This window comes from Gobius niger (assembly GCF_951799975.1).
Source record: "Gobius niger genome assembly, chromosome: 19".
NCBI classification, from domain to species: domain Eukaryota; kingdom Metazoa; phylum Chordata; class Actinopteri; order Gobiiformes; family Gobiidae; genus Gobius; species Gobius niger.
In genome coordinates, this window is record NC_136870.1 from 14,472,139 (window position 1) to 14,498,609 (window position 26,471).

Here is a 26,471-nt window from a genome sequence, read left to right on the forward strand (position 1 = left end):
CTTTACATTATTTCCTACATAAAAAAGTTCCATAATGCATCTTTAAAATAAGTGCCAGTAGAATGCAGTCCTTCTATTTTTCCAACAGTAGAGGAAGAAATGGGCCCTGAACGACACCATCGTCAAACAGCCTGGCTAGAAGCTCACCTTAGAAAAGAACTGGCTAGTCAGGTTACTTTGGGGTAATAATGCCAGTGATACAGACATTGTTTTGTGCGTGTTTCTATCAAGTTTTATGGTGAGCTGAATCAAATGATGAACTTAATAAAATGAACATTTTTATTAAAAAAGTTAACATTTCAATAGAAACACACAAACATGGCACAACAGCAGCTGTATATATGACATATTCAAATAAATAATACAAATAAACAAATATGTAGACCTGTTAATTTATTCACTATGTCTCATTGATTCCCCTTTTGTATTGTTTTTAGGCAGTGGGTTGATTCCAACTTTTCTAACTAAACATAAACAAGCAACCTAATAAGACAGACAATATACAAAAATGTAGATAATTAAAAGTATGGCCATTTTCAACAGCATTGTTCAAGGCTTTTATGTGCACCAAATTGAATTAGTTTTAGCAGCCTATTTTGTTTTATTCATCGATCCTCAACATTTTCAGATCAATTTTATCAACAACACTGCATACTTTTAATATGAAAGCATTTTTGACAGGAAAAAGTGTAATTATTCATCAAATATTCACAAGTTCCATGGCGCATTGGTCTTCAGTTACCTAAATCCTGACACTAATTTATTGGTTTTAAAACAAACACTGCATCGTCCAGGACATAATAATCATTGTACATATCACCTTCACAGAGGTAGGGTAGTCTTGTCACTGCTTCAACTTCAAAACCAGTCTTTTCAAATACATCCGTGGACAGGTTGGTCACTTGCTCTTCCCATGTTTTTCCTTTAATCTTAACATGTTCTTTGGGACGCTGCCACTGCCCTCCTAAAATGAAAAACCCCATCCGTAATAAATGACCCATTTTTAACATAACTTACTTCTTTGTGGTAAGTAAAACAACTGCACATGAACTCACCAACTTCTATGTAGGGCTGAAAGGGCACAACTGCCGCCACGACGAGCCTGCCCGTTTTTGGGACGAGGGATTGACGGATGTCCTGAAGAAGGGCCAGAGGGTCGTCACAGCGGTCGAGCAAATTCAGACAGCTTATGAGATCATATTTAAACCCAGTCTGCTGCCAATCATCGATGCCCAACAATCTGTGCAAAACAGGATATAAGCAAATACATTTCAACATTGATTGATTTATTTAATACACAAGCAGAGCTAAATGTTATTCTCTCTCTGAAAAGCGACAGGAAGCCAGTGCAGAGACATGAGCACTGGACTAATATGGTCGTGTTTCCTGGTTCTGGGCTCGACTGGAGCAGCAGCGCTCTGGATGTACTGCAGCTCTCTAATACATGCTTCTCCTTACCCAAAGAGTCCCTCCATAACCTGACCCCTCCCCACCTCACCGATCTGCAACATCTTCACACCCATCACTCACACCAAGCACCTTAATGGACGGAGCCTTCACTGCCCCCTGCCATCTGAAACTCACTCCCAACTCAGACTCCCTACAAAACTTCATAAAGCCCCATAAAAACCTACCTGTCTAAACTCGCTTTCTCTTAAAATATTGTTTTTCCCCTGTCATGGCAATTGCTGTGTTGAAATTGTTTCGTAAAATACTGCATTACTGTTATTGCAATAATTCATATTCAATTTATTAGTCTATTCCCAGGTCACCCTATCATGTAGCATTATTTATTTATTTGACGTAGGGCTGTGACTTTAATACGTTGATTTCCATTAATTAATTAGCACACCACATTGCTGCTCATAACTGTGAGGGACGATAAAGACGCTTCCTTTGGCCAACTGGGGACCCTTTGCTTTGTTAATTTTACAGCTTTATTTTATTTTTTATATATATACAATGTAAACGTGACACTAAAGTTACTGTTTAGCGTACTGTTTACAAGTTACATGAATGATCAGGGGTTCAGGGGAATAACTTTGCACCAGTCTGTTTGTTGAATAGCTTAACAGATTAACAATAAGTATATTTGTTGTTGAGCTCATGTGACTATCTACTATCTATTCACTAATCTATTTGAAAAAAGGGGGTTTTGGATTGAAAATGTTGACTACATTTTTATGAGTTACGATTAATGCATGTAAAATGTATGTAAAAAGAGCCAGATTATTTTCTGTGGCAGGATTAAACCTACTTGTAATTCTTCCTCTGCAAATGCCACTTCATGGGTGTGGAGACTTCGGTAGCGTAGACCTCTCTGAAATGAGGGCCCATGATCTGAGTGACACCTCCGTCCCCCGCCCCCAGGTCCAACAATCTGTCGGCCATCCACTCGGGCCCCACTCTGAGGATGCGCTGAAACTGTGCTGATGAGAACACAAACATGGACCCCCGACTGAGAAACCTGAAGAAATGTGTACAGTTAAAAGAAAGATGGCATTTTAGTACTTGTAGGTTACAATAAACCCTTTTGACATCATTGCTATCAAAACATTTAAAGCAGTTCTATTGTTCTACAGATACGCATTGTTTTATTTTTAAGATAAGAGTATTACTTGCCCATTAATTGAGGTGCGTGAGACGACAGGGCTGAGGACCGTAGACACAAATGAGTGGTAGAGCTGAGTAAAGACGCAGCCAGACTTTTCCATGCTGCGTTTAAGAAAAGCCTGTGTGTCACGGTCAAGACTACTCTGAACAAACAGGGGCTGCAGTTTGTTTTCCAGCAGGTCAGGGACACACCGGTACCACTGCAACACAAAAATCAGAAAAAAAAGTTCACTTTTAAATCTCTCTATTTAACAAATTATTTGCACATTAGACAAGCATTGGTTGCCGGTATATTGCATTCGTTTATAAAAGGTTTTAACATTTAAGCCTAATCATTAAAGGGACAAAAATGTTTAAATTGTGTGTTTTCCTCCCCCTACATGTTCCAGCAATGTCCTATGATGTAGAATGAGCCCAGACCTATTCACCACAACGGCCTCTAAAATTCTGCACTGTCACCATAGATATAATATAATAACAGTCAGTCAAAAAGTTGTAAATTCGGGTCCAAAGTGCCATCAGTCATGCATGAGCTTAAAGGAACAGGCCACCGTCTTTACATACTGAGATATGTTCTTACCTGAGCTTAGACGAGTCGATGCGTATCTGTCTGGTCTTTGTGCGTGCACTCAGTCACGCAAAACGACCAAAGATGTTGTTAGCATTTAGCCTCTCCCAGTGTATTCCTATAGCTCCAAATGGGGGTGAAGTTAGACGCAACCAAGCTCTTCCACAGGCACGCACAAAGACCAGACAGGTACGCATCAACTCGTCTCAGCTCAGGTAAGAACATATCTCAGTATAGAAAAACAGCGGCCTGTTCCTTTATTATAGAAGCTGTAGTTACGCGTTAGACCTGAGGTGGCAGTAGTGACTATAAAATGACCAACTTGCATCTACTAGTTCCTTTAACGATAGAAAAGTTAGTTGACCACATATGACCACGTCTTACAATATTCATTTTATTTACTCAATGTGTAGTACTGTTGTAGCTGAAAGCATTACCATAACGAACAGTGCGACCAATAAATACGATCAAATATGTTGAGATTAGTAGAGAGCAGAAATCCAAAACTCTGGAACATTTTCTGCAAGATTCACTTTACTGTGGATGAAGAGCTGCCTTAACGTGAATTTATCCAGAATCAATAAGATTAAAAAACAAAACAAAGCAAACTTTAACCTTTCAATCAATTTAACAGCTTGGTTTAAAAAAACAAAACAAAAACAAAAATAGAAACAAGGAGGAAAAAGGAGGAAAAAGGTGAACGGTGCATTGCTCTGTCTCTGCTGGTGAAATAACAGGCTGGATTAGGACAATATCATGCTTCAGTGGGAATCCTTGAGTCTTATAGTTGGGAAATGCTCGAGGTAGTGCTCTATGCTGCAGCTTTCATATCCCTTCTAGACCCTGTTAAGATTCAGGCTTAATTATGCAGCAAGTTCATCTCTTAATCATGACATTGACATTTGATCAGATCCAACAAAACGACAGGGTAAATCTCCACAGCAAACCAATGCGCACACACTTGGCTGAAAAATGAATAATAATCATTGGTGAAACAGTAAAAGTTTACCTCTTCATTCTCAGGAGCGTCTGCCTCGCTCATCGTGTTGGCTGTTAACAGGGCGCGCGCCACGGGACTGCGCACGTACCTGCCCGTCCACATTCTTCTCACACCGAGGAGAAAACTCACGTAGAACAGCACCCAGGCCCCAAACACCAAAGTCCTCAGCTGCAAGGAGGGCATACCGGGTCCGGGACAGAAGCAGGGTCGATTTTGTTTTACCAAACCGGGGCACAGCAGTGGAGACAAGCGTTAATAAAGCATTGGTGATGGAGAAATAAGCCAATTGTAAACCAACACGAGTGGTCAAGCGTCCAGCTGAGAGTAAACACATAAAAACAAACCTCATGGGCGCGGTGACGTTAAGCTCAGCCGCTATTTACTCGGCCCATTCTAAGCCAATTTAGAGCGATTAGGCCTGAAATAAACAACGGTCATTCTAAGCTTTAAGTCAAGGCACAGCATCTCCTATGGTGTTTGCATACACTGTACAAGGATGCACGCGACTCCAGAGAACCGCTTCCGCAACACGTACAACCACAATTCAAAGACGCGTCATACCGCCACCTACTGCATCGGAGGAGATGGCAACGTCTGCATTTTACTACTAAATTTCTAATTGGGCCAGTTATTGAGCTAATCCCATCTACTTTTGTGAGTTAAGTCAATTTATTTCAGTGTTTAAAGTCATTCATTCATTCATTCATTCAGTCTGTCTGTCATTTGGACCCCAAAAAGTTGCTTGATATAATGGATGTTTTGCAAATCGTGTGTTGGCCTCTCCAAAACAAGACAAAACAATAGCCTATGTCAAGAAAACCCAAGTAAACCTCAAGGCTGGGTCACATGAGCAGTGTTAATTTCGTCGACTAAAATATTTAGTCTTAATTTTAGTCATAGTGATATTTTTGACGACTAAAATTGGACTAAAACTAAATTTAAAGTTTTTCATGAGACCAAAACTATGATTAAAATGTCCAGATATTTTAGTCGACTAAAATAAGACTAAATAAAAATGAAAAGGAGAGACTAAAATCATCCAAACTTCTATTGAGCGTCTGAAAGAGTCTCAGATCATGTAAATTCACTGCCAAAGGATCAGCTCTGAGCTTTGTTCATGTAGAGCAGCTCCATGAAGCAGAAGAGCTTTATTAAATATGATTATAATACATAGTATAAAAGCAAAGTCGACTAAATTAGTCTTAAATTTAGTCGACTAAAATTACTTGCAATTTTAGTCGACTAAAACTTGACTAAAATCGAAGATATTTTTTTGACTAAAACTAGACTAAAATCAAATTACATTTTCGTCAAAAGACTAAAACTAAAACTAAATTAAAATATGTTGTCAAAATTAACACTGCACATGAGGTCTCAGGAAGGATGCAAAAAAATCACCTGACCTGCATCCCATATGGGTACATCCTATTTCCCTCCTCCGCGTGCGCGCCCCAGTCCCACCCCCAGTGTTCTGTATGGCTCTCTCTCTTCTGTGGGTGGGGCTTAATGTTTTCACACAAGGAAGCAAATCAAATGTAGCCTGCCTTCTTATACATGCGAATACTAAATACTCGTTTGTTGTTCTCTTGTTTTTGATTATTTATTGATCTTTCTCTTTCGTTGTTGTCAGAGCACTCGGGTCCATGGCCAGTGTTGTGCGCACCGCTGCAGAGCTGGTGGCTGAAGCCCGGGCAAAGTTTGTGCAGGAATTTGGAGAGGAGCCGCAGCTGGCCGCCTGTGCACCGGGCAGAGTCAACCTGATCGGCGAGCACACCGACTACAACGAGGGCTATGTCCTGCCAATGGTAATAATAATGTAACTACTGCTCACTAAATGCACGTGACGCCCCGCCATCACTTATGGTATTGCCTGTGTGATGAAGTGTGATGAGGAAAAAACAAAAGGAAGAAGACCATTTTTAATATTTGCTCCCAATCCTAAAAATAGGACATTTGATTTCTGTTTCCGCATCCAAACCCGAGCGCGTGAGCCCCATAGAGTGAAAGTAGCCTGAGCATGATGGGAGTATTTGCTGCATGAATGCCAACATGCAAATGATTTGATTTGGTGTATCCAATTAAGTGCTGGGTTAATGTGACATTTTTATATTATGACATTGTTGGGAACCAGTATATGCAAACAGAAGGATCATATTCAGTATTTTTGCATTAAAAGTATTTTTGCTGTAACCCTTATATCTGGGTTTTCACTATATATATTTTTAAGTAATGGAGTTAAATGATGGTGCATGATCACTGCAATAAGAGTTCTATTTGTTGTTTATCTCATCTCTCAGTGAAACTGCCTGTATGAATAGAGTTTATTTATCGAAGTGTGCATTGTCATGTTTGTTCTGCCATCACAGGCTCTGCCAATGCTGACAGTGGTCGTGGGAAAACCAAACTCCAGTCACGATGCTCACATAATTACATTGAATAAAGATGCAGACAAGCCTTGGAGAGTGGACCTCAACCTGCAGACTGAGCTGGTTTCAGGACAACCAAGATGGGCAAACTATGTGAAGGGAGTTATACACCATTATAGAGGTAAATGTGAGCTGTGTGCTTTTAATAATCCAAGAGATATGTCAGTATTATTGTAGAGGTCTCTAATGAAACATCACAAATGAGACAAGCTGCTGTTTATTCCTTGTACAGCTTCTCCTGTGCCAGGGTTTGATGCAGTTATAACAAGCAGTGTTCCTCTTGGGGGAGGTCTGTCCAGCTCTGCTTCGCTGGAGGTGGCTTTCTACTCTTTCTTACAGCAGATTAAGCCAGGTGAGAGTCGAAACATACTTCAGAATTTTAAGGCATCGCCAACAATACAATATCTGAAGTTGTCACTAGCTGTGAACTAAAATCTAATGTTAAAGTAATTTTTATTGTGGCAAAATGTCTATGATGAATTGTCACATCTTACATTGTGCTCAAAAGTTTTTATGTGGGGCTACAGTAGTTGTACCTTAACTGAAATCAATTTCTTAAACAGATGTGAAAGCAGAGAATAAAACACTTACAAGAATAAATAATATTATTCGTTTAAATCATTATTTACTTCCTTCCTGTTCAAATTAACCACTTAGGCCTAGGGTTGCAAACTTCAGGCATTTTACAAGGGAATTAATAGGAATTAATGGGAATAAACAAGTAATTAACACAGCTGAAGGACTCAGCATTCATAATTCAGCCTTGGTTAAAGTAATGGTGGAGAAATGGGAGAAAGTTCAGAAATATGGTAGCTAGTAGTTCACCAATTTTTTATTCAACAAAAAAAATAAAAATCTTATGTTTATTTTAGCATTTTAACATTTTGTTATTTTTGAAAATTCTGAGCCAAAGTTTCCATTTGAAAGTTTCCAGAAAATTCCCAATACATTGGGAATATTCTGCCTCTTTATAACCCACATATTTAATAAGGGTTTTATGCACATACAAATACAGTTCTGGTTCATTCATGAACAACTGGTGAAATTACAGTCGGTGTAACCTACAATGGATTCTATCTTGTGGTTTGGTTAAATGAACACATTAAGTACTTGAATAATTAGTCCTTTCCCTTAGGCCGGTGACATGAAAACTCAACTAATAACATGGTGAACTATTCGACAGTCCAACAGCCCTTTCAAAATCCTGCAAATGTAACTGAGTGGATTTATGAAGCCTGGTAGGTTTGATTTGACTCATTTGAGGAATGTTTTTACGAGCAGTTTTGTTCACCTTTGTAGATGACGGCGATAAAGTGTCGAAGGCTGTGGCTTGTCAGCAGGCAGAGCACACTCATGCTGGAGTTCCCTGTGGCATTATGGACCAGTTTGTCGCTGTGCTTGGTGAAAAAGGCCATGCTCTGCTCATTGACTGCAGGTAGTATAGGAGAGTGAATAAGAAACATTGACATTTAGCAAGAGCTCAAAGTACATTCACTTTTTCAGGTCCCTGGAGGCAAAACCTGTGCCTCTGTTAGATGAAAAACTTGTCATTTTAATCACCAATTCCAATGTAAAGCACTCACTGACAGGCAGTGAGTATCCCACCAGACGAAAGCAGTGTGAACAGGCTGCTGCCATCCTCGGAAAAAACAGCCTCAGAGAAGCTACTATGAAGGAGCTGGAAGGTATACACATATTGCATTGATTCTGACAGAGATACACTGTACACTGTTTTGTAATTAACTTTAAAAGATCAAATATAACTTGATAAGCTTCTAGCAGTAGCTTCTACTCACATCATGAACACATAAGTCATTTTCTCAAGCCTACGCATCCGTCACCAACATCTTCCTCTTTTATATGTGTCAATATCCTGGGACAATGTACAGAGTTAATGTTATATTCTGTATTTTCCACTTTCATAATTTTAATATTATTTTCTCATCTCCCTCAGACGCAAAAGGCAGACTGGATGAAGTAGTTTACAAACGAGCGTGGCATGTTATCGAGGAGATACAAAGAACAGAACAAGCAGCGGAAGCCTTGAAAAGGGCTGCATATAAAGAAGTTGGCAAACTAATGGTACAAAGCCACAACTCTCTCAGGTGAATTTTTATAATTTATAATAATATATAATAGCATTTTTGTTCAAAACTATATGGTTTAGTCCAGTGTTTCTCAAACTATTCACACAAAGTACTACCTCATAAAATATTTGAAATCCCAGTGCTACAGAGTTAAAAAACAAAAGCATAAAATCAACATAAAAACATTTTAAGGACCCAGTGAAAAGGCCTTTCTAAATAAGAACGTCTCCTCGGTCTGTGGCGCCCTCAGGTGTTTGGGCAGGGCATTCCACAGCCGAGGAGCCCCAGCCTGAAAAAAAATCCCTTAGCTCAGCCTTGTCCAGAGGGAGTGGTGGTGTGGGGGGTTAGTAGTTCTGAGAGGTAGTCCGGGGCATGGCCACGGAGGCATTGGAAGGTGAGCAGGTAAATCTTGTACTCAATCCTCCACTGGACAGGGAGCCAGTGGAGGGACTGCAGTGTGGGGCTGATGTGATGGTACTTGTGCTTCCCTGTCAGGATCTGGGCAGGACAGTTCTGGATGTACTGAAGCTTAGAACAATGATAGACCTAAATTGGACTAAATTATGTCTTGTACTTGGCTTAAACCATGTCTAAACTAGGAAAAACAATGTATTACTAAGTATTACATAGTGCTACGGTTTCCTCTACCTCCAAAAGCATGCTGGTCAGGTCGGCCCACAGTCACAGCGCGGCTCAGGACTAACACCAGAACACTATTTTGTTGTACGCTTGTACAATGACAAATAAAGCACTTACTTACTTAAGCACAAATGAAATGATCTCCAATTCAAATGAATAAAGTCTAAATTTGCAATTGACCCTGTACCCACCACATACCAGAGTTTGAGAACAAGGGGTTTAGAGAGTTTTAAAAGGCAGCCTGTCCTGCACCGAAATATTGTAATGGTTTTAACTGGGAACTGTTATCTTCATAATTCATAATTGTTTGTTTCATGTCATAGCAGTCACATTAAAATAGCAGCTCAGGCCTGGGCGATATGGATTCCCCCTCATATTGATCACGATTTTATGTTTTTGTTTGATTCTACTCTCTAAAAATGGCATAAACTAGAATAAAAAATTGTTGTGTGGATTCTTTTTCACATTTTTCTTCTATTGGTTCACTTTCGGATCCAGCACGCAGCCTCACCTGCTTTTGGATTTTTCCATTTAATCTACTCTCCGAAAAACTGCTGTGTCTTTGAGTATCACTTTGAGTATCACTTTGAGTATCACTTGTCATGCCCTCAGCCAATCAACCCCTCCCCCCTGACTGGCAGACCTGGCAATCAAAAGTCCCATGACAATTTTTGAGATTAACCAGCTAGCTTGCAATTTTGATCGTTTGTTCAGATGTGTTCATGAAGACATGGTTCTTTATCTACTTTATCTTGTCTTAAGTAGATACTGTATAGTTATTACTTATTGTTTATTGTCAGGGATCTGTACGAAGTGAGCTGCCCAGAGTTGGATGAGCTTGTGTCTGCAGCTCTGGAGGTTGAGGGGGTGTTTGGCAGCAGAATGACGGGAGGGGGCTTCGGGGGATGCACTGTGACCCTGCTCCAGGCCGATGCTGTTGACACCACTATACGACACATTCAGGTAAAACAAAACAAAAAAACATATTGGCCACGACCCTTACTACAGTTTATTTTCTGCTCTTACACAAAAGAAATGTCAAGGCGGGTTCATGTTGCCGACAACTTGTTTCAAAACAAACAAACATTTACCCGGATATCAGGATAAGCATCTTCTGTTATCCAAACAATGTCTACTGCATGCTTGAATTTAAAATGCTGACTTATTAACCTTTTGTAGGGAAAGTAACTTGAGATTATTTAGGTGTGATTTTTCTTATGTTGAAACTTGTGTTTTTGGTCATCAGGAGCGATACAGTGGAAACGCCACTTTCTATGTAACAACCCCATCGGAGGGAGCTCGAGTCCTGAGTCTCAGCTCATGATCCGCACAAGCCAAGGTTCTGATTAACATACACAAAAAAGTGAAGGCAACCATGAAGCAAATTAATCACATGTATCAGATCTATGTTCTAATCTAGGGCCTAAAATTCTGCTTACTGTTATTGTAAATGTTAATTTTTTGTAAGAATCACATTTTTTTATATAATCCTGTTAACTGTGTTTTCAATGAAGGTGTTATTCTTATTTCCTTTTTGAGATTTTTTTACCCTGTAATTTTGTCTGACCAGTAGCTGAAGGCAGGAGTTTGCAAAGTGAATCCAGAGGGATTTATTTTAATATGTCAAAAATGTTGCTTTCCATTTTGTATGGGAGATAAACTTTATAAATAAAATTTGACTTGATTTAAAAGAGAATTCAATTATGACTGTCCACATTTACTGAATGAATTGCATTGAACAAGATCAAGATCGCACCCACCCATACCCAGTGTTGAGGTAGCGTATTACAAAAGCAACGAGTTACCAAAATATATAACTTTTTTCAGTAACTAAGGAATATATTACTGAGACAAAATACAGGAATATATTAGTCATTACAATTGAAGTAACTCAAGTTACAAGTGCATTTTAATGTACGAATGAAAAAATGTCAAACCCCCTCAACTAACATCTGCATTTACAAAACACAAGAGAATGGGGGAAAGCAATGGAAAAAGAAATCTCCCCCTGCACTTTTGCTCAATGGCATTTTTACTATTTTCAGTTTACATTTTGCCAAAAAGTAACTCAAAGTGTAACTCAGCTACATTCTTCGAAACAGTAATATGGAATACAAACATATTACATTTTTAAAGCTGTAATCACTAATATAAAATATATTACAATTTTTAAGCAACTTGCCCAACACTGCCCATACCAGCTCCACTGTACCAAACCCTGGTTCACTGAAGAAACACATCACTTGTTTTCCCAGACAGGTTCTAGTATTTGTGCTATAGATTGTATGTTATAGTTTGTACATTTTACACACTCTTATTATCCACTAATTATATAGTTTATGAAGACGGAACCGGAAGTGTGGAAGTACCGAGGTGCGCTTGAATGCAGCATGTGGGCGGAGTTTGGGAGAAGTTTAGCTTAGCAGGAAACACTGCGGCTATCACTACATTACCAGAGCGAAAAGACAGACTTGTAGGATATTAAGGAACTATAACCACCTCTCTACATGCTCCACAAACAGTCAGGGATTTGAGCGTCTTCGCTGTCGACATTGCGGATGAGAGCAAAGCACTTGGGAGTGAAGTGAGCGCACAGCTTTGGGGACTGTAGGGACAAACCTGTTCAGCGGCTGGAGGAGCTGTGGACTTCGGCGGAGACACGGCTCTGAATCAGGTGGGTACGGACTCGCACTCAGGCCCAGTCCGAGGATCATCTGTTTGAGTGCAGGCGGTCAGAAGTTCAGCCACCTGTTCTCAAGAGTCTCGTGCTCGGATAATACCCCGAGCTCTTGTGCATTGGCGTTGGCTAGCTCGCTACCTTGTATGTCACTGTGCCTTTACTCCTTCACAGAATCCACCTACTTGACTGTACTAGTTCAGAAGTAAAAGGCCATAGGTTTTGCTCTACTTTTTTTTGTGTGTGTGCCTCTGACAGGAGTGTAACCTGGCCTAGCCCCACACAAACAGTGGAGTCCTGATATCTTGTGTATGGATGACAACACTTCTTCAATGTTCCTTTGCAAGAACGTCCTGGACACATGGGCATTGCTGGGTTATTAGGTCCTAATCTCATGTGTCACTGCTGGAGACTCACCACTGACTCATGTGTGTCATTGCACTTAAACTGGCTATTCGAGAGTTTCCATTGAGCTGTTTTGAGCTTCTACAAACAGAAATGTTATGTTAATTCTTCACCAGTCAGTGTTGAAACTTCATTTGCACATGAGGCTGTGTTACTAGAGCAGCAGATTTAGTGCATTGTTGTGTAATGACGGAAGCGTAACCGCAGAAAGGTGTGTCCTCCTGGCAGGCAGGTATGATAAGGCCTTTGAGTCATGTCTTTGTTGGGGGCAGTATTGTTTACATCCAAGAAACTGAGAAACAGTGAAGCAGTGCAGGCTTGAGGTAAAGGTTAGGGTCCCTTTTGAATGTAAATCAACATGATACTAAGATATTGTGTAAAAAGCAACCGACTCATATAGTGCAGCACTCTGAAAAACAACTTAGATGAATTGTAACATTTTGAAGATGAATACAAATGGTGTGATGCTTTAATCTAATCTCTGCTGACAAGTGTTTGAGGCTCGAAAAGTGGCAGATTGTTCCTTGACCAACACCATGTACATTCAGACAGCAGGCTTTATTTCGGCTGATGAAGTAGACCCCCACACACACACTGTGCAGCTCTAAACAAACAGGCTTTGTTCTCAGACTTGTTCTGTTGCACCTGCTTCTACCTGAAATGGAGGCAAAACAGTCCCCCCCCCTCCCTGTGGGACATCTGCAGGTGGAGAGGTCGTTCCCAACAGCTATTACAAATATAAGTAGAATGGTAAAGACGTGTTTCCATCTTTTGTGTTGGGCTGTTCATTTTAATGTTTTAATTCGAAATGTTTCTGCCATGCGTTGCTGTGGTTAAAGTTTAGCGTCGGCGATCCTCTCATGAGTCCACGCAAGGATGGTTCAAATATTTCTCTCAGGCTGTGCAACAGTACTCTCTGGCTCCAGGCCCGCACCGAAAGATGGAGCTGATTGACAGAGCAGGGCATAAAGGCTCTGAGTCAGTGAACAGCTCATTCTTTTCTTCTCAGCAGCGGTTGTTTGATTGCAATTTGCTCCAAGACTGTGTTGTTTTGGGCAGATTATCATACTTGAAGTTGGTGCATTAGCTCTGGTATTATTTTCATGTTGACCTTTGAGATCACGGTCTTTGCCTGACAAAACTCCTCCTAGACGTCTTTTTAATGGCGGTCCATTCCATTTACTTTATTCTAGGTAAATATTTGTTTTGTCCAGTGCGACATTGACCCTTCTGTCATATCCTGGCTGCACCTAGAGATTTAACATAACTGATCTCCTCTATAATGTAGATGCTTTCATCTTGTTGCAGAGATATAAAATGAACTGAAAAAAGGTTTTGTGGAACCTACTTAAAAAGGTTACTTCAATTGGTAACACACAATTAAATGAAGTGTAATGACCATATCTCTTTTATTGTTTTAAAGTCAGATTTAACTTTGCTGCTTTAGTCTAACTTAAAAAGAAACAAAAAAGCAACTTAATATTTACAGATGCTGATAATTGCTTCACACTAAGGCAAAACTATACTGAAAATCTACTTTAATATTTAGCTCTATTCCCATTCAAATATATTAAAATATAGCAACACTGAAGTAAAGATCAACTGAATTTAATCGTGTGTTACAGATTGAAGTCCTTTTTTTAAGGTTTATTGTTGCTGCCATATAACCTAATATTTATCCTGGCAGCCAAACTACTCTCTCTTCCTGTATAGTTGGTGTATATGTATACAATTAAACCTGCCTATTCCCTTTGTTGTAATTTGCTATAAATGTTCAAACTGTATCTTTAAAATTCCAATGACAATCCCCAAACACTCCTATCCATCTCTCGATCCAACTCGCACATTAACACATTATAACTACAACAGGTGCAGTCATAATGTGCGTTATTTTCACGCAGAGTTCCAGTTTTTAAGATCTTCCCCCAATATTCTTCTGCTGTGCCATTGGGCTGAGGTTCTTATAGCAAGGATGCTTTTCTCCTACAGACTGGAAGGCGCTACTCATAATTTCAGAGTATTTTCTAATCTGCATTTGGCTGCTTGGTGATAAGGTGTGCAGTTACCTGTATGCCGTCATTTGCAACAACGTAAACAGACACCGTCCCTGTAAAATCCTCTGGGGGGGAAAAGCATGGCGGTTTTAAATTAGGGCAAGGAGATGTCCCAGTTCTTGGCAGATGCAATGAATCTTTCTTCATATTTGCTCTGGCTCTGTGGCACAGCAGGTAAATGATGTGATGAAAGATTAAAGCTGCATTATGCAACTTTTTATGCGGAAAACAAAGTTGATATTTGTGTGTGTTTGACCTTGTAGTGAGCGGCTGTATGAGAGGTCAACATGGCACCTTTGCTTTCCATCACAGTGGTTTCGAAGACGCTCCAGGATTAATTGTTTGGAAGGTTTTCACTGCTGACGGACCCTCTCGCCAGAAAACCTACAAATCAGGTGATCCTGGAGCGTTGTAGAGACCAGCGTGATCGAAAGTAAAGGTGCCATGCAGACCACTCATACAGCCGCTGGGTCAAATTATTTACTAAGGTCAAATATGCACAAATATCAACTTTTTTCCCACATAAAAAGTTGCATAATGCACCTTTAAGTCACTGTTTTTCTCTGTTAAATGTAGTAAGATACAAATATGACGGCAGAGAATGCACACCGTTGCTCTTGCCTGCTCTATTTCGTTTGTATAGTATTTGGAATTGTGTGACCAGTTGTTTTGTTTGGTCTGTGTCAATTCCCCTTTTAGATCCTACTAATAATCCAGTCCATTACAAAGACTTCCCTTTCTCAGAGCAGGTACCTGTTTTCAGATTGAGTCAGTGTCTGTAATTTCTTTCCACTGGGGGTGTGGAAAAAGGATGTCACAATACAAATGTAGTGATTCAATTTATATGGGACATTTATGTGTTTTTTTGCCTGAGAGTGATGGGATTAACATTTTCGCTCTCAGTGTTTCTTGTTCAGTGGCAAAGATTAAAGGAATTATTTTTGAAGAAACTTGCTTCACAACGTTTTGTTTTATTGTCCTCCTTATTGAACATTAACAACTGCTTCTCCTGGGTCGTGCCAAGACCCATAACCCCTTGAGCTCACAATTTACTGTATTTGTTAATGAATAAACAAGTACAGCTTAAACACAAGTATAACACAGTGGCAGTATTTTATTTTTTGGATTTTCAAGTTCAACACAGCAAAGGTAAGAGAAAGGATCCGTTTAATTTTATGTCTTGAATGTCCTCTTCTTCTTAACTCTCGATCTTTTCCCCATGTAGCTGTTCTTAACCTGATAATGTACAGGGCAATCCAGACATTTAACACTGATGCTGATTTGAGGACATCATATCACATTGGAAAAACACCTCGATTACCTCAATACTAAAAGATTAACACTACAATCTTAAGGAACAACTAGTGACAGCTGACACAGGGCCATGTTGTGTGTCTTACATGGTGCAAATCGTTTGTTTTATACCTTGCATCAGTCTGCGTGCTTTAAATAATTGGTTTTATTGTGATAGAGCTCCTAGAGGCTCTTACTTGCTCTTGTTCTGCAGATTTCATAAGCCCATTTGTAGAATACCTTGGATGCCAGGCATTTCCTGACCGCTCATTGAGACTCGGTTGTGTGTACTAAGTAGCTGAGAGACAGCTGTAATGTAGTGCTGCCTGTCGAACTGCCTTCTTTACCGTGTCTGGACATGTTTATTCACATTTTTCCTTCGTGTAACTTTTGGATATGCTGGGAATTTGATGACCTCACGGAGAGTGCCACGGGTCTCTGTTAAATTTAGAAGGAAAGGACATTGCCCTGTAGTGTTGAGCCTCTGTCAGATAAGGACTTTAACTGCACTAACTGCTCTGTTGACTGAGTCTACTGCGCAGAACAGGAACAGTCATGACACACAGTCTGTCATTAACCCAAGGCCTCAGGTGTTTCCTTGTAACATGATGAAAATTTCCCAGGAATATTAATGGGAATCCATGGGGATTTCTGTACAAGTCTTGGAAATTAATAGTAATTACAATAATCTGCAATTTTACTGTAATATTCCTCAAACAAGACTTTACATGACATGACTTTACACTGTAGGCGTCTTGATATTTTCCCGAGTCCAAGAGGGGAATTGTTTTTATGTGACTTTCCGGTTCTTTACAATATTAGAGACAATAACAGGTATTTAAATACTAACCACTTCATCATTTTAGATACTGAGAGACAACGGCTGATGGGACAAAACTTTCCCTGTGTGTTTTGGTTCTGCATTTTCTGTCCTGATTTAATTTGAGCTTGACACACTTCCGTTTGTATCTGTTGTTGTGTGTTGGGCAGGTGGGCAGTGGGCCTGCGGTGGGCCGGAAGTCTCCACACTGAGAGCATGAAGAGGTTCAGACGCCACGGCCATGAGTCCCAAAGAGATCGGCTTAAGCAGGAGCTTTTTCAGTTCAATAAGGCAAGTTATGCTCTCATTTGTCAATATGAAGCTGTAGTAGTAACAGAATTACCTGGAAAATGTAGCTTAAGATCATGTGAAATGTGCTTTCTACCTGTGCAGACAGTGGAGCATGGGTTTCCTCATCAGCCCAGCGCTCTGGGCTACAGCCCGTCCCTCGACCTGCTGGCCATCGGCACCCGATCGGGAGCTATCAAACTGTATCCTCTTTGGACAATCAATCTCTTTGTCTGTCTGTCTGTCTCTTACATTTACATACAGTGGTTACTCTTATCTTTTTCTCTGAGTCTCTGAATCATTTGTAACTTCAGACAATCGTCTTGATGAGTCCCATTTCTGAAGAGTCGTCACTATCATGTTGTTAAGTCCTTATCCAGTGTTCAGGTTTGGAGCCCCTGGAGTTGAATTCATGGGTTTACATGACGAAAATGCTGCAGTGACCCAAGTGCACTTTCTCCCACACCAGGTACGAAACCTCCACCCTAGACTTCATCCTTGCTTCTCTTTTTTTTTTGTATTGTGATTTAAACAATGGTTTGTGCTCAGGTTGAACTGGTGACACTGCTGGATGACAATAGTTTGCACATGTGGACTTTACGGGCACATAAAGGGCTTTCAGAACTTCTAGAGATAGGCCGCTTCACACTGACCGGACCACCTGGGTAAAAATATATCTGTCACTTTGTTGTTGATATAAATGCCGATTAGAAAGTGTTTAATTAGTCTGTGGTAATTTGCTTCACTGTACACCCATTCTTCTCTGTACCAGTCTGCAGTAGATGTACTGTAGGTTAGTTCTTAATCATAGGGTAGTTCAGACATATGAAGGAATGAGCAAAAACTATGCTCATTAATGGTGGATGACTGGTTTTTGTCTTCAGAGCTCTCCCACATGTGACCAGAGTGACTGCTGTCCTGGCACACTCGTCTGGGGAGCTGCTGCTGCTCGGGACAGAGGGGGGGCATGTATTTGTCGTGGAGGTCCCAGGGTTCAGAGAGCTAGAGGAGCGAAACATCAGCTTGGATCAGGTGCTCAGCAGGTGAGTCATGGTCATTAAACTCGAATTACAGAAATGAAGACTCCTGTAAATGACATTACAACAAAAGTGGGGAAGTTTGGGAAATAATTACAGCCATTCATATTGCTACTTCAATGCAGCAGTGAATCTTGTCGCCCGAGTTGATCGTCTCTTATTAATCTTGTGACTTGAAGCGTCCCAGAAGACTACATTGGCCGGAGAAACCTGGAGCACGTGGAGGCTTTACAGGAGAATCCAGTCAACTCCAACCAGGTGGTGATCGGGTACGGGCGCGGCCTGATGGTGGTGTGGGACCTGGAAAAGAAACAGGCGATTCAGCACATCCCCGCAACACAGGTGAGCTGCTGCCTGCCACGCCCTGATGATGTGATGAGATACTATGTAAAATCAGCTTCAGTTCTCACTGGGAAACTGTTTGATTTTGGTCTCAACAGCAACTAGAAAGTGTGTGGTGGACAGAGGACGGCAGCTCCATCCTGAGCTCACACAGCGATGGAAGCTACTGCCGGTGGACGGTTGGCGACAGTGAGGAAAACGGCGAGGACGTAGAGAAGTCCGACATTCCCTATGGTCAGAACCCACTCACGCTGCTTTTGTATTTTGCACCAAGTATTTCTTCTCACTGATGATGTTTCTGTCAACAGGACATTTCCCCTGCAAGGCAATAACTAAAATAATGCAGCTGCCGACAGAAGATGGGTATGTTTTTTTTGTTGTTCTTGTTTTGTTTGTCTCTATGTTCCAGAGAAATCGCAGTTGTTGAACTCCTCCTGATTCTGTATTCTAGGCCCCCCTACCTGGTGTTCAGTGGAGGGATGCCCAGGGCCAGCTATGGGGACAGACACTGCATCACAGTAATTCATAGTAAAACACACGTGGCTTTGGACTTCACGTCAAGGATTATAGACTTCTTCATGATCACAGACGGACCACAAAACACAGGCAAGGAGAAAAGCTACTTCTGTCAATTTGTAATACAAGTAAAGGAATTTTAAAGATACAACCTCAACAATTAGATTCATTAACAATATGTACTAAAAATCATTATTGTGTTTTAATATTTATAGCATACAAAGTAAAATCAACATAAAAGAGGCAGATAGTACTCGGATACATACTTTTTGAAGAAATTGCACTTCTTAGAGTAGTTTTATCATGCAGTACTATTGACTTCTACTTTAGTACAATTATAATGAAGTCTGTACTCTTGATTAAAAATAATTGTTTTTCCACTGTGAGTAAATATTTAAGCAGCAAATGCTTCATTTTGATGGATAAAACGGATGTAGATCATCTCATGCACCTTGTTTTTTTTTAGAATAATTTTATTTTTCGGTCTTTTCTTGGAATTTTCTTTGGAAATTTAGATTATTTATCACTCAAACAGTAATCAAGTAACATTTTCTCTCAATACTTTTTTACATTTACTTGAGTAATTATGTGTGCCACTAAAGTAACGTTACTCTTACTCGAGTAAATATTTTCGTTATTGCAGTTTTGCACAGCCGTATCTTCATATTGCATATTTTCCAGTTCCATTCAGCAATAGTTTACATGTTACTACATAGATATATATTTTATTGCCCTAGTGTATAAATGCCATTAGATAATTTTCTCTACATTAAGACTATAATAATAAATACAACATGTGTTTTCCTTGCCATTTTTCTGAATTGAACATTATAAGCTTTTAGAATTATATGATGTCATGTGAAACCCTGCAAATATTCAATGGCGTAACTTACACCCCCCGTGACCAAGTTTCTCTTCTGAATACCCACATTCCCTCCTCCACCCGCTTTACACATTAACTTATAAATCAATGGCGTCGCCTGACTTCACTGGGCTGCCAATGCAGTGACGTAACAGGTCTGGCTACAGTTGGTTTCAGTGTAGCCAGACCAGAAGTTTCCATGTTGTTTCTACTTAAACCCTGTATCCCCAGTTTAGTTCTTGATGTAGTCTTGAATATGTATCTATCTATTTATGTATAGACAGTGGATATCAGCTTATCAGATCTTACTTTCTTCTTGAAACCTGACTGAAAGCTCTGGTGTGCACACGTCCAGGAAACCCCAGTGCGTTGGTGGTTCTGGTGGAGGAGGAGCTGGTGGTTATCGACCTGCTGACTGAGGGCTGGCCCGTGATACAGACCCCGTACCTCGTCCCACTGCACAGCTCTGCCATCACCTGCTCCCACCACGTCTCCGCCATCCCGTTCAAGCTGTGGGAGAGGATCAGCGCGGCCGGGGAGCTGCAGCACACGCACTACTCCAAAAAGGTTTGAAGAAAGGGAGTGATGTTTTCTGTCAATGTGTCCAATTGTGTGCGTAGGATCTCCATTATGATTAAGAAAATGTTGTGCAAAAGCTTCATTAAAGAATATAATAAAATGTTGATACACTTAATACAGACTGGGGACATTTGAGAGCTCACATAGTCTTGAATGTTACTACAATAAAGCTCTCTCCTGGAGTTGCATAGCCATACATTCAGGGTTTCTGCGGGGCATTAAAAGTCATTGAATGAATGTAGCCAAAATCATATAGCCTTAAATGTCATTATAAAGCATTAAATTAGATTCAAACTGGCATTGAATTTAAATTTATTGGATGATTATGGCATTGCTCAAAAAAAATTTTTGTATAAGTTCATTGAAAATGCCAAAATAAGATAATCCTTTATTGATCTCACAACGGAGAAATTCACTTGTTACAATCGGCAATCAATAAGATCACTCTGGAAAATTATGGTCAGTTTGCAGTTTTGTCTTTTTTTTTTTTTTTTTTTTTTATATCTTTATTTGAATTGGGACAGTGCACATTAATCAACATGTGTTTCTTCAACATGTAAATGTGCCGGAGTTAGCCATATAGGCTAATTTTCATCCGTAGTCCCATGGCAGGTTGATGTCATGACAGGACAAACACAGGCACAAACATACAGCAAAAACACCATCACAGAGACATAAAAAGACAGTGAATGATGAATGACAACATTAAATATGTAAAAAATAGGTAAATTCACAGATAAAAGATCAGAAAGGGACAAAACACCACAATCTTCCACACAGCAAGACATGTATCAGTGGTTGGTGACTCTAGACCATGTTGTGTTCACGTCTGATTGTCCAAAAGCCACTTCTTCTAAAGTTTCTAAAAGTGTGGAATGAGGTCAGGTGAAAAAATTAACCACAATTTTTTGCTCAAGAATTTCATCGGTTTGATGACATTTTTGCAAATCTTTAAAAGTTTAATATGCCCAGATTATTTTTCTGTGTTTGTGGCATTAAAAAGCATTAAACTAGACTTGCCTCTCCCTGTATAAACCCTGACATTGAACCTTCTGTGTATTATACGGCATCCCATTTATGTAGTCTTGCCATTAGTAATATGAATCATATGAATAATTTAATTTGTACGCAATAGAACAAGAACTCAAAATGACTCTGCTTTCATTGGTGATGATTTTTAACTTGGCTTGAAATCATGTTAAAGCATCTCAAATGAATAAATTAAATGTGATAATGAAAGTGGAACCTACTTTCATATTCATAATTAGTTTGTTTCATGGCTATTGCTAACAGCTAAGGGGTAAAATGCAGTGAACAGGCTACGGATTTCTGAATATATCCCAAACTAGATTGAAGATAAATGGTCAATGGTCGTATCAAAGTCCTGGTTATACTTAATATGTCTACGTTAGAGCTGAACAAAACCAAAATCCACTCCGACGTCGCAAATTCGCTGTTAAAACCTCACTGAACTATTCCGGAGTGTGAAGCTTTCAGACTTGTTTTTCAGTTTTCACCACTTTAAGTTCTGGAGATGTCATTGGTTTTCGTGTAATTGCATTGTATTTGCCTCTTCCAGCCTTGGCCGATAACTGGAGGTCACAGCCAGGCCGCGGACCCCCCTCAGAGAGACCTGCTTCTCACTGGGTCAGTACACAGCTCCCTCCCCCCCGGACTCGCTCAAAAGAGGCTGCTCCACTTCCTCTGCTCTTACTTTGCATTTGTTTACAGGCACGAAGATGGGACGGTGCGGTTCTGGGACGCCTCAGGGGTATGCCTCTACCCGCTGTATAAGATGAGCACCGCCATAGCATTCGACACGGACACAGACCCCAACGACAACATGAACCAAAGCAGCGAAGGAGAGTGGCCGCCGTTCAGGAAGGTAAGGCTAAAACGTAGGAAATCCACACTATAACATTTCATTCAGCAAACACTCAATGTTCCGCAATAAGCCTTTACATTTTTAGTATATTCACGTGACTTCACAATGATGTTTCTTCCTCAGGTGGGCTGCTTTGACCCATACAGCGACGATCCTCGGCTGGGAATCCAAAAGATCCATTTGTGTAAATACAGCGGCTACCTGATTGTGGCCGGCACGGCAGGACAGGTGATCAGCTTACTCGATAGCAGCACTATTTTAAGACAAATGAGAAAATGCAGTGGTTGTTTATGAGTGTGACGTGTCTCAGATCCTGGTGATGGAGCTGAATGATGAAGCGGCGGAGCAGACTGTCGAGGCCAAAGTTGTGGATTTGCTCCAGGGCCAGGAGGGATTTCGATGGAAGGTACTGAGCCCATCTGACTTTCTCCAATCAAGGGCAGTGTATAATTGAGACTTTAGTGTTTTTTAGAGCAATTGAAATAAGGATTCTGCCCAAAGTTGAGACATGTTCTAGCTGTGTTCCATCTATAGCTTTGCGTATAATTCCAGCTGAATGGTCACTCTTGTTGCTGACTGCTTGCGTTTCCTCAGGGTCACACTCGGCTGGATGTTCGCGAGGAGCCGGTGCTGTTTCCTCCCGGTTTTCAGCCGTTTGCTCTGGTCCAGTGTCAGCCTCCTGCCGTCGTCACTGCCCTCAACCTTCACTCAGAATGGAAGCTCGTCGCGTTTGGCACCAGCCACGGATTTGGATTATTTGATTATCAGCAAAAGAGCAGTGTTTTTGTCAAGTAAGTACATCACTATACAGTATATACAGGATATTTCAAGCATTTCAAGTATCAGTATCAAAAGACAGCGTACTGTGGTGTATACCGTATTTTAGGCAATAACCTCTATATATCTCAACTTGGAAACATAAATAAGTTATATTATACTGATCGGCTAATCACTCTGATGCTCCTTTAGGTGCACCTTAAACCCAAGTGATCAGCTGGCCATGGAGGGACCACTGTCCAGAGTGAAGAGTATAAAAAAGTCCCTTCGTCAGTCCTTCAGAAGAATCCGTCGCAGCCGAGTGTCTCTACGCAAACATCATGTCCACAATGCTGCTAAAGTAAGCATTACTAAGCATTAAATCTGCTGACAAGTTTCTTTTTAACATCCTACACCATTCCTAAAAGTGCATAGATTGTCTGTAAAATGAGAGTTAAGTGCTTGGGTTTTTTCAGTTGCAGGAAGCCAATGCTCGTCTGGAGGCAGAGCTGGCAGAGATGGAGCTGGCCCCTGTTCAGAGGAAGATTGAGGCGCGGTCTTCAGACGACTCTTTCACAGGCCTGGTCCGAACACTCTACTTTGCAGACACCTTCCTTTCAGACAGTAAGTGCTAATATAAAATAAAATGTGCTAATATTGTTTACTGAGTATCCATAGCATTCTGTTTGAACTCGTGACTTGTCCTCCCCAGGTTCACACTGCACCCCCTCGTTGTGGGCGGGGACTAACGGAGGCTGCGTGTTTGCGTACATGCTGCGTCTTCCTGCTGTGGAGCACCGAGCAGACGAGCCTGTCACGGCGCAGCCAGGTGAGTGGACTTTCACTCGTGTCTTTAAACTGTGGTCTCCTGGTTTATGACGCTCTTTATGATTCACTGCAGCTAAGGAGATCCAGCTGATGCACCGTGCTCCTGTGGTTGGGATAGTGGTTTTGGACGGACATGGCGCCCCGCTGCCAGAGCCTCTGGAGGTGGCCCATGACCTGGCCCGCTCACCGGACATGCACGGCTCACATCATGTGCTGGTGGTTTCAGAGGAACAGTTCAAGGTCAGGCACAAATATGACCAATGTCAGCCAACTCTATGGAGAGGCTGTTGTTAACCTGCAGGGTTATTTATTTCAGATTTTTACGTTGCCTAAAGTAAGTGCTAAGATGAAACTGAAGCTCACAGCTGTGGATGGGTCCAGAGTCCGTAAGGTCGGCGTGGCCTGGTTCGGCAGTAGTCGAACAGAGGAGTACAGCGAGAGTGACCTCATGTTCCTGACCAATCAGGGTGATGTTCATGTGGTCTCGCTGCCATCACTAAAAATGCAGGTGCATTACCCGTGCATCCGCAAAGAGGACGTGAGTGGCATTGCCTCATGTGTCTTCACTAAGCACGGCCAGGGTAACTCTCATAGATCTGTATAAATCTGTTCAAATCGTGTGCTCGTCTAACAGTAAGCTTTATTCTAGGTTTCTACCTGATTTCTCCGTCTGAGTTTGAACGCTTCTCCCTGTCCACTCGCTCTCTTGTTGAGCTGCGCTGCCTCGTGGAGGCCCCTCTTCACCCGCGCACACAGCCCGACAGCGCTTTTGCAGCTAACGGGTATGTTCAGGTCAACACTTTCACACAATTTATTACCACATCTTTTTGAGTAAATGTTTTTGTTTTTGCAGGAGCTCTGAGAAAGACAGTGATGATGCAGGTGAGTTTATGCCTCTCATTAACTGCATATAAGTAATTAATGCATTCTATTCATGTTAAAGCCTTTTCAAGAGTCAAGATGTCTTCTTTTTGTCTGGAATGTTTGTACAAATGAAAAGGGGGTCTAAATATCTGTTACTGTCTTTCAGAGAGCGCGGCGAAACGTGTGATGGAGCATGCTCTGCTGAATGATGAGAGTAAGTACTCTCTGTGGACTGTACAAATAAAGTTGGATTCAATAGAAGCCGCTTTGTGATAACCGCTCATGTTGTTTTATTGTAGAAGTGCTGCAGGAGATCCAGAAGTCACTGGAGGGGGGTCCAATGTAAGTATTTTGAGCTATTTTTGTTTTCTGACATCTAAGTAACCTTACAAAAATAGAGAACAATTCCACAGTAAAACAACTAATCTTTTTTCCTCCTGATGCAGGTTATTGGAAAATAATTTATAGACTGCAATGGACTTTTGGATGTATGAAACGGAGGTAAAGTAACAAATTGTCCTTGTTGGATTAGTCACATTATTTGACATTGGGAATATTCTCTCTCTAGGAAACCTCTAAACGACCACTAATGACCCTGACCTCAGACTGACAGCACACATCGCCCCCTGGTGGAAAGTAGTATACAGCGCCCGCTTGTGGAGATTTGTGCCTAAAGACCAGCCACTGTTCACCATTTAACCAAAGCACAAATCCACATCACGTGACCACAGCCATAGTGCTTTAAACAGGACTTTGATGGACATATAGAATAACGAGGATGATCAGTCAAAATGTGCCTCTTTTTTATTCTCTTGAAGTAGACCCTTTTGAAATTCTATTATGAAGAATAAGAATTACCAAAAAAAAAATTGCTGAAAGATTCTTAAAGACGTGTAAAATATAGGACTTTTTTATTTTCCTAATTTAATTTTGTCTGGAATTTTTATCTACTGTGAAATCCTTTGTAAATTCAAATTCCTTTTTTAAAAAAAATATTTACTTCTGTTTCCTTAGGCAGTGTTTTTTACTTGTTTCTCACCGACTGGCTTATGCAATAATCTATAAATGCCTCTGTAGAAAATGTACTGTTGATGCAATATGTTGAAATGCAAAACAAACACTGCATTTGTCCAGCAGGTGCTTAAAAGCCACATCTTGAAACTTTCACTACAGTTGAAATACTGTATTTTACTACTGCTGTTTGCTCTGGTGACTTTCCGTCCGCGGTAATTCAACGGTACTGCTACTGCCTTTCGTAGGAACTTTTTAAATTGTATGTAATCATTGCTTCACATCAGAAAATATGATATCGTTTAAACTGTAACTGTAAGCTATGAGTCCAATCTTGTAAAGTCGACATGCACTACAGTACAGTTGAGTGCTGTTGGATGGGGCCGTCTGCCGCTGCTAGAGCACATTTTGGTACTGTCTCCAAATGCTGGGTTTTACTATCTGCTTAGAATATTTTTTTTTAGATTGTGAACTATTAATTTTCTAATTTGTATTTTACACTACAGTTTATTGATCCTAATTATAACATGTTTATCTCTAAGTCTGTGGTTTTGTGTTATTTCTTTCAAGATACCAACAATTTGAGGTTTGAGGTCGCATTCCCACGACCATTAAGACATTTAAAAAGCATTAAAAGAGCTTTAAAGTTGATCCTGAAACACACAGGGAACCGATGTAGCGATTCTAAAACTGGTGTAATGTTGTCCTGCCTCCTGGTCTTCGTCAGGACACGAGCTGCTGAATTTTGAAAAAGTTGTAACCCGGAGATCCTCTTTTTAGGAAGACCAGAAAGCAGGGCATTACTGTAGTCGATACAGCTGGTGATAAAAGCATGCATTAGAGTCAAAAATCATGACCAGGTTCTTCACCTGTGAGGGAGGTTTAATTTACAGTGACTGTAGTTTGGGTAAAAGTTTCTCT

At 40.6% G+C, this 26,471-nt stretch overlaps 3 protein-coding genes across 3 annotated transcripts; 2 read left to right on the plus strand and 1 right to left on the minus strand.

Annotated features, from left to right (window-relative positions):
- Positions 1–265: 265 nt before the first annotated feature.
- Positions 266–4,678, minus strand: mettl9 (methyltransferase 9, His-X-His N1-histidine). The gene is made up of 5 exons (XM_079577379.1): positions 4,191–4,678; positions 2,623–2,813; positions 2,258–2,467; positions 1,056–1,240; positions 266–964 (listed from the first exon to the last, which is right to left on the minus strand). Exons 1-5 carry the CDS (start codon positions 4,362–4,364, stop codon positions 756–758), a joined length of 969 nt encoding a protein of 322 aa, XP_079433505.1. The 5' UTR covers positions 4,365–4,678; the 3' UTR covers positions 266–755.
- Positions 4,679–5,706: 1,028 nt separating this feature from the next.
- Positions 5,707–10,770, plus strand: galk1 (galactokinase 1). Its single transcript, XM_079577371.1, has 8 exons — positions 5,707–5,986; positions 6,548–6,728; positions 6,840–6,959; positions 7,907–8,042; positions 8,111–8,292; positions 8,562–8,712; positions 10,134–10,296; positions 10,580–10,770. Exons 1-8 carry the CDS (start codon positions 5,825–5,827, stop codon positions 10,655–10,657), a joined length of 1,173 nt encoding a protein of 390 aa, XP_079433497.1. The 5' UTR covers positions 5,707–5,824; the 3' UTR covers positions 10,658–10,770.
- Positions 10,771–11,741: 971 nt separating this feature from the next.
- Positions 11,742–26,091, plus strand: llgl2 (LLGL scribble cell polarity complex component 2). The gene is made up of 27 exons (XM_079577377.1): positions 11,742–12,007; positions 16,753–16,877; positions 16,980–17,073; positions 17,258–17,339; positions 17,420–17,535; positions 17,755–17,913; positions 18,087–18,249; positions 18,348–18,483; positions 18,558–18,612; positions 18,701–18,855; positions 19,983–20,194; positions 21,786–21,853; positions 21,938–22,091; positions 22,215–22,319; positions 22,402–22,497; positions 22,686–22,882; positions 23,061–23,208; positions 23,324–23,471; positions 23,560–23,676; positions 23,749–23,915; positions 23,992–24,256; positions 24,325–24,457; positions 24,529–24,557; positions 24,706–24,753; positions 24,839–24,881; positions 24,986–25,040; positions 25,108–26,091. Exons 2-26 carry the CDS (start codon positions 16,799–16,801, stop codon positions 25,005–25,007), a joined length of 2,991 nt encoding a protein of 996 aa, XP_079433503.1. The 5' UTR covers positions 11,742–12,007; positions 16,753–16,798; the 3' UTR covers positions 25,008–25,040; positions 25,108–26,091.
- The last annotated feature ends 380 nt before the right edge of the window (positions 26,092–26,471 follow it).

What these genes read in the sequence shown, in the direction of transcription:
- mettl9 (XM_079577379.1), bottom strand. Translation starts at nt 4,364, where the DNA reads ATGCCCTCCTTGCAGCTGAGGACTTTGGTGTTTGGGGCCTGGGTGCTG. An exon ending in TCACGCACCTCAATTAATGG is followed by an intron (nt 2,468 to 2,622) that starts GCAAGTAATACT and finishes ACATTTCTTCAG; the next exon opens with GTTTCTCAGTCGGGGGTCCA. An exon ending in TTGCAGAGGAAGAATTACAA is followed by an intron (nt 1,241 to 2,257) that starts GTAGGTTTAATC and finishes TGTTTTGCACAG; the next exon opens with ATTGTTGGGCATCGATGATT.
- llgl2 (XM_079577377.1), top strand. Translation starts at nt 16,799, where the DNA reads ATGAAGAGGTTCAGACGCCACGGCCATGAGTCCCAAAGAGATCGGCTT. An exon ending in CAGCTGCCGACAGAAGATGG is followed by an intron (nt 18,613 to 18,700) that starts GTATGTTTTTTT and finishes TCTGTATTCTAG; the next exon opens with GCCCCCCTACCTGGTGTTCA. An exon ending in TGCTCTGCTGAATGATGAGA is followed by an intron (nt 24,754 to 24,838) that starts GTAAGTACTCTC and finishes GTTTTATTGTAG; the next exon opens with AAGTGCTGCAGGAGATCCAG.
- galk1 (XM_079577371.1), top strand. Translation starts at nt 5,825, where the DNA reads ATGGCCAGTGTTGTGCGCACCGCTGCAGAGCTGGTGGCTGAAGCCCGG. An exon ending in AGGGCTATGTCCTGCCAATG is followed by an intron (nt 5,987 to 6,547) that starts GTAATAATAATG and finishes CTGCCATCACAG; the next exon opens with GCTCTGCCAATGCTGACAGT. An exon ending in TACTATGAAGGAGCTGGAAG is followed by an intron (nt 8,293 to 8,561) that starts GTATACACATAT and finishes CATCTCCCTCAG; the next exon opens with ACGCAAAAGGCAGACTGGAT.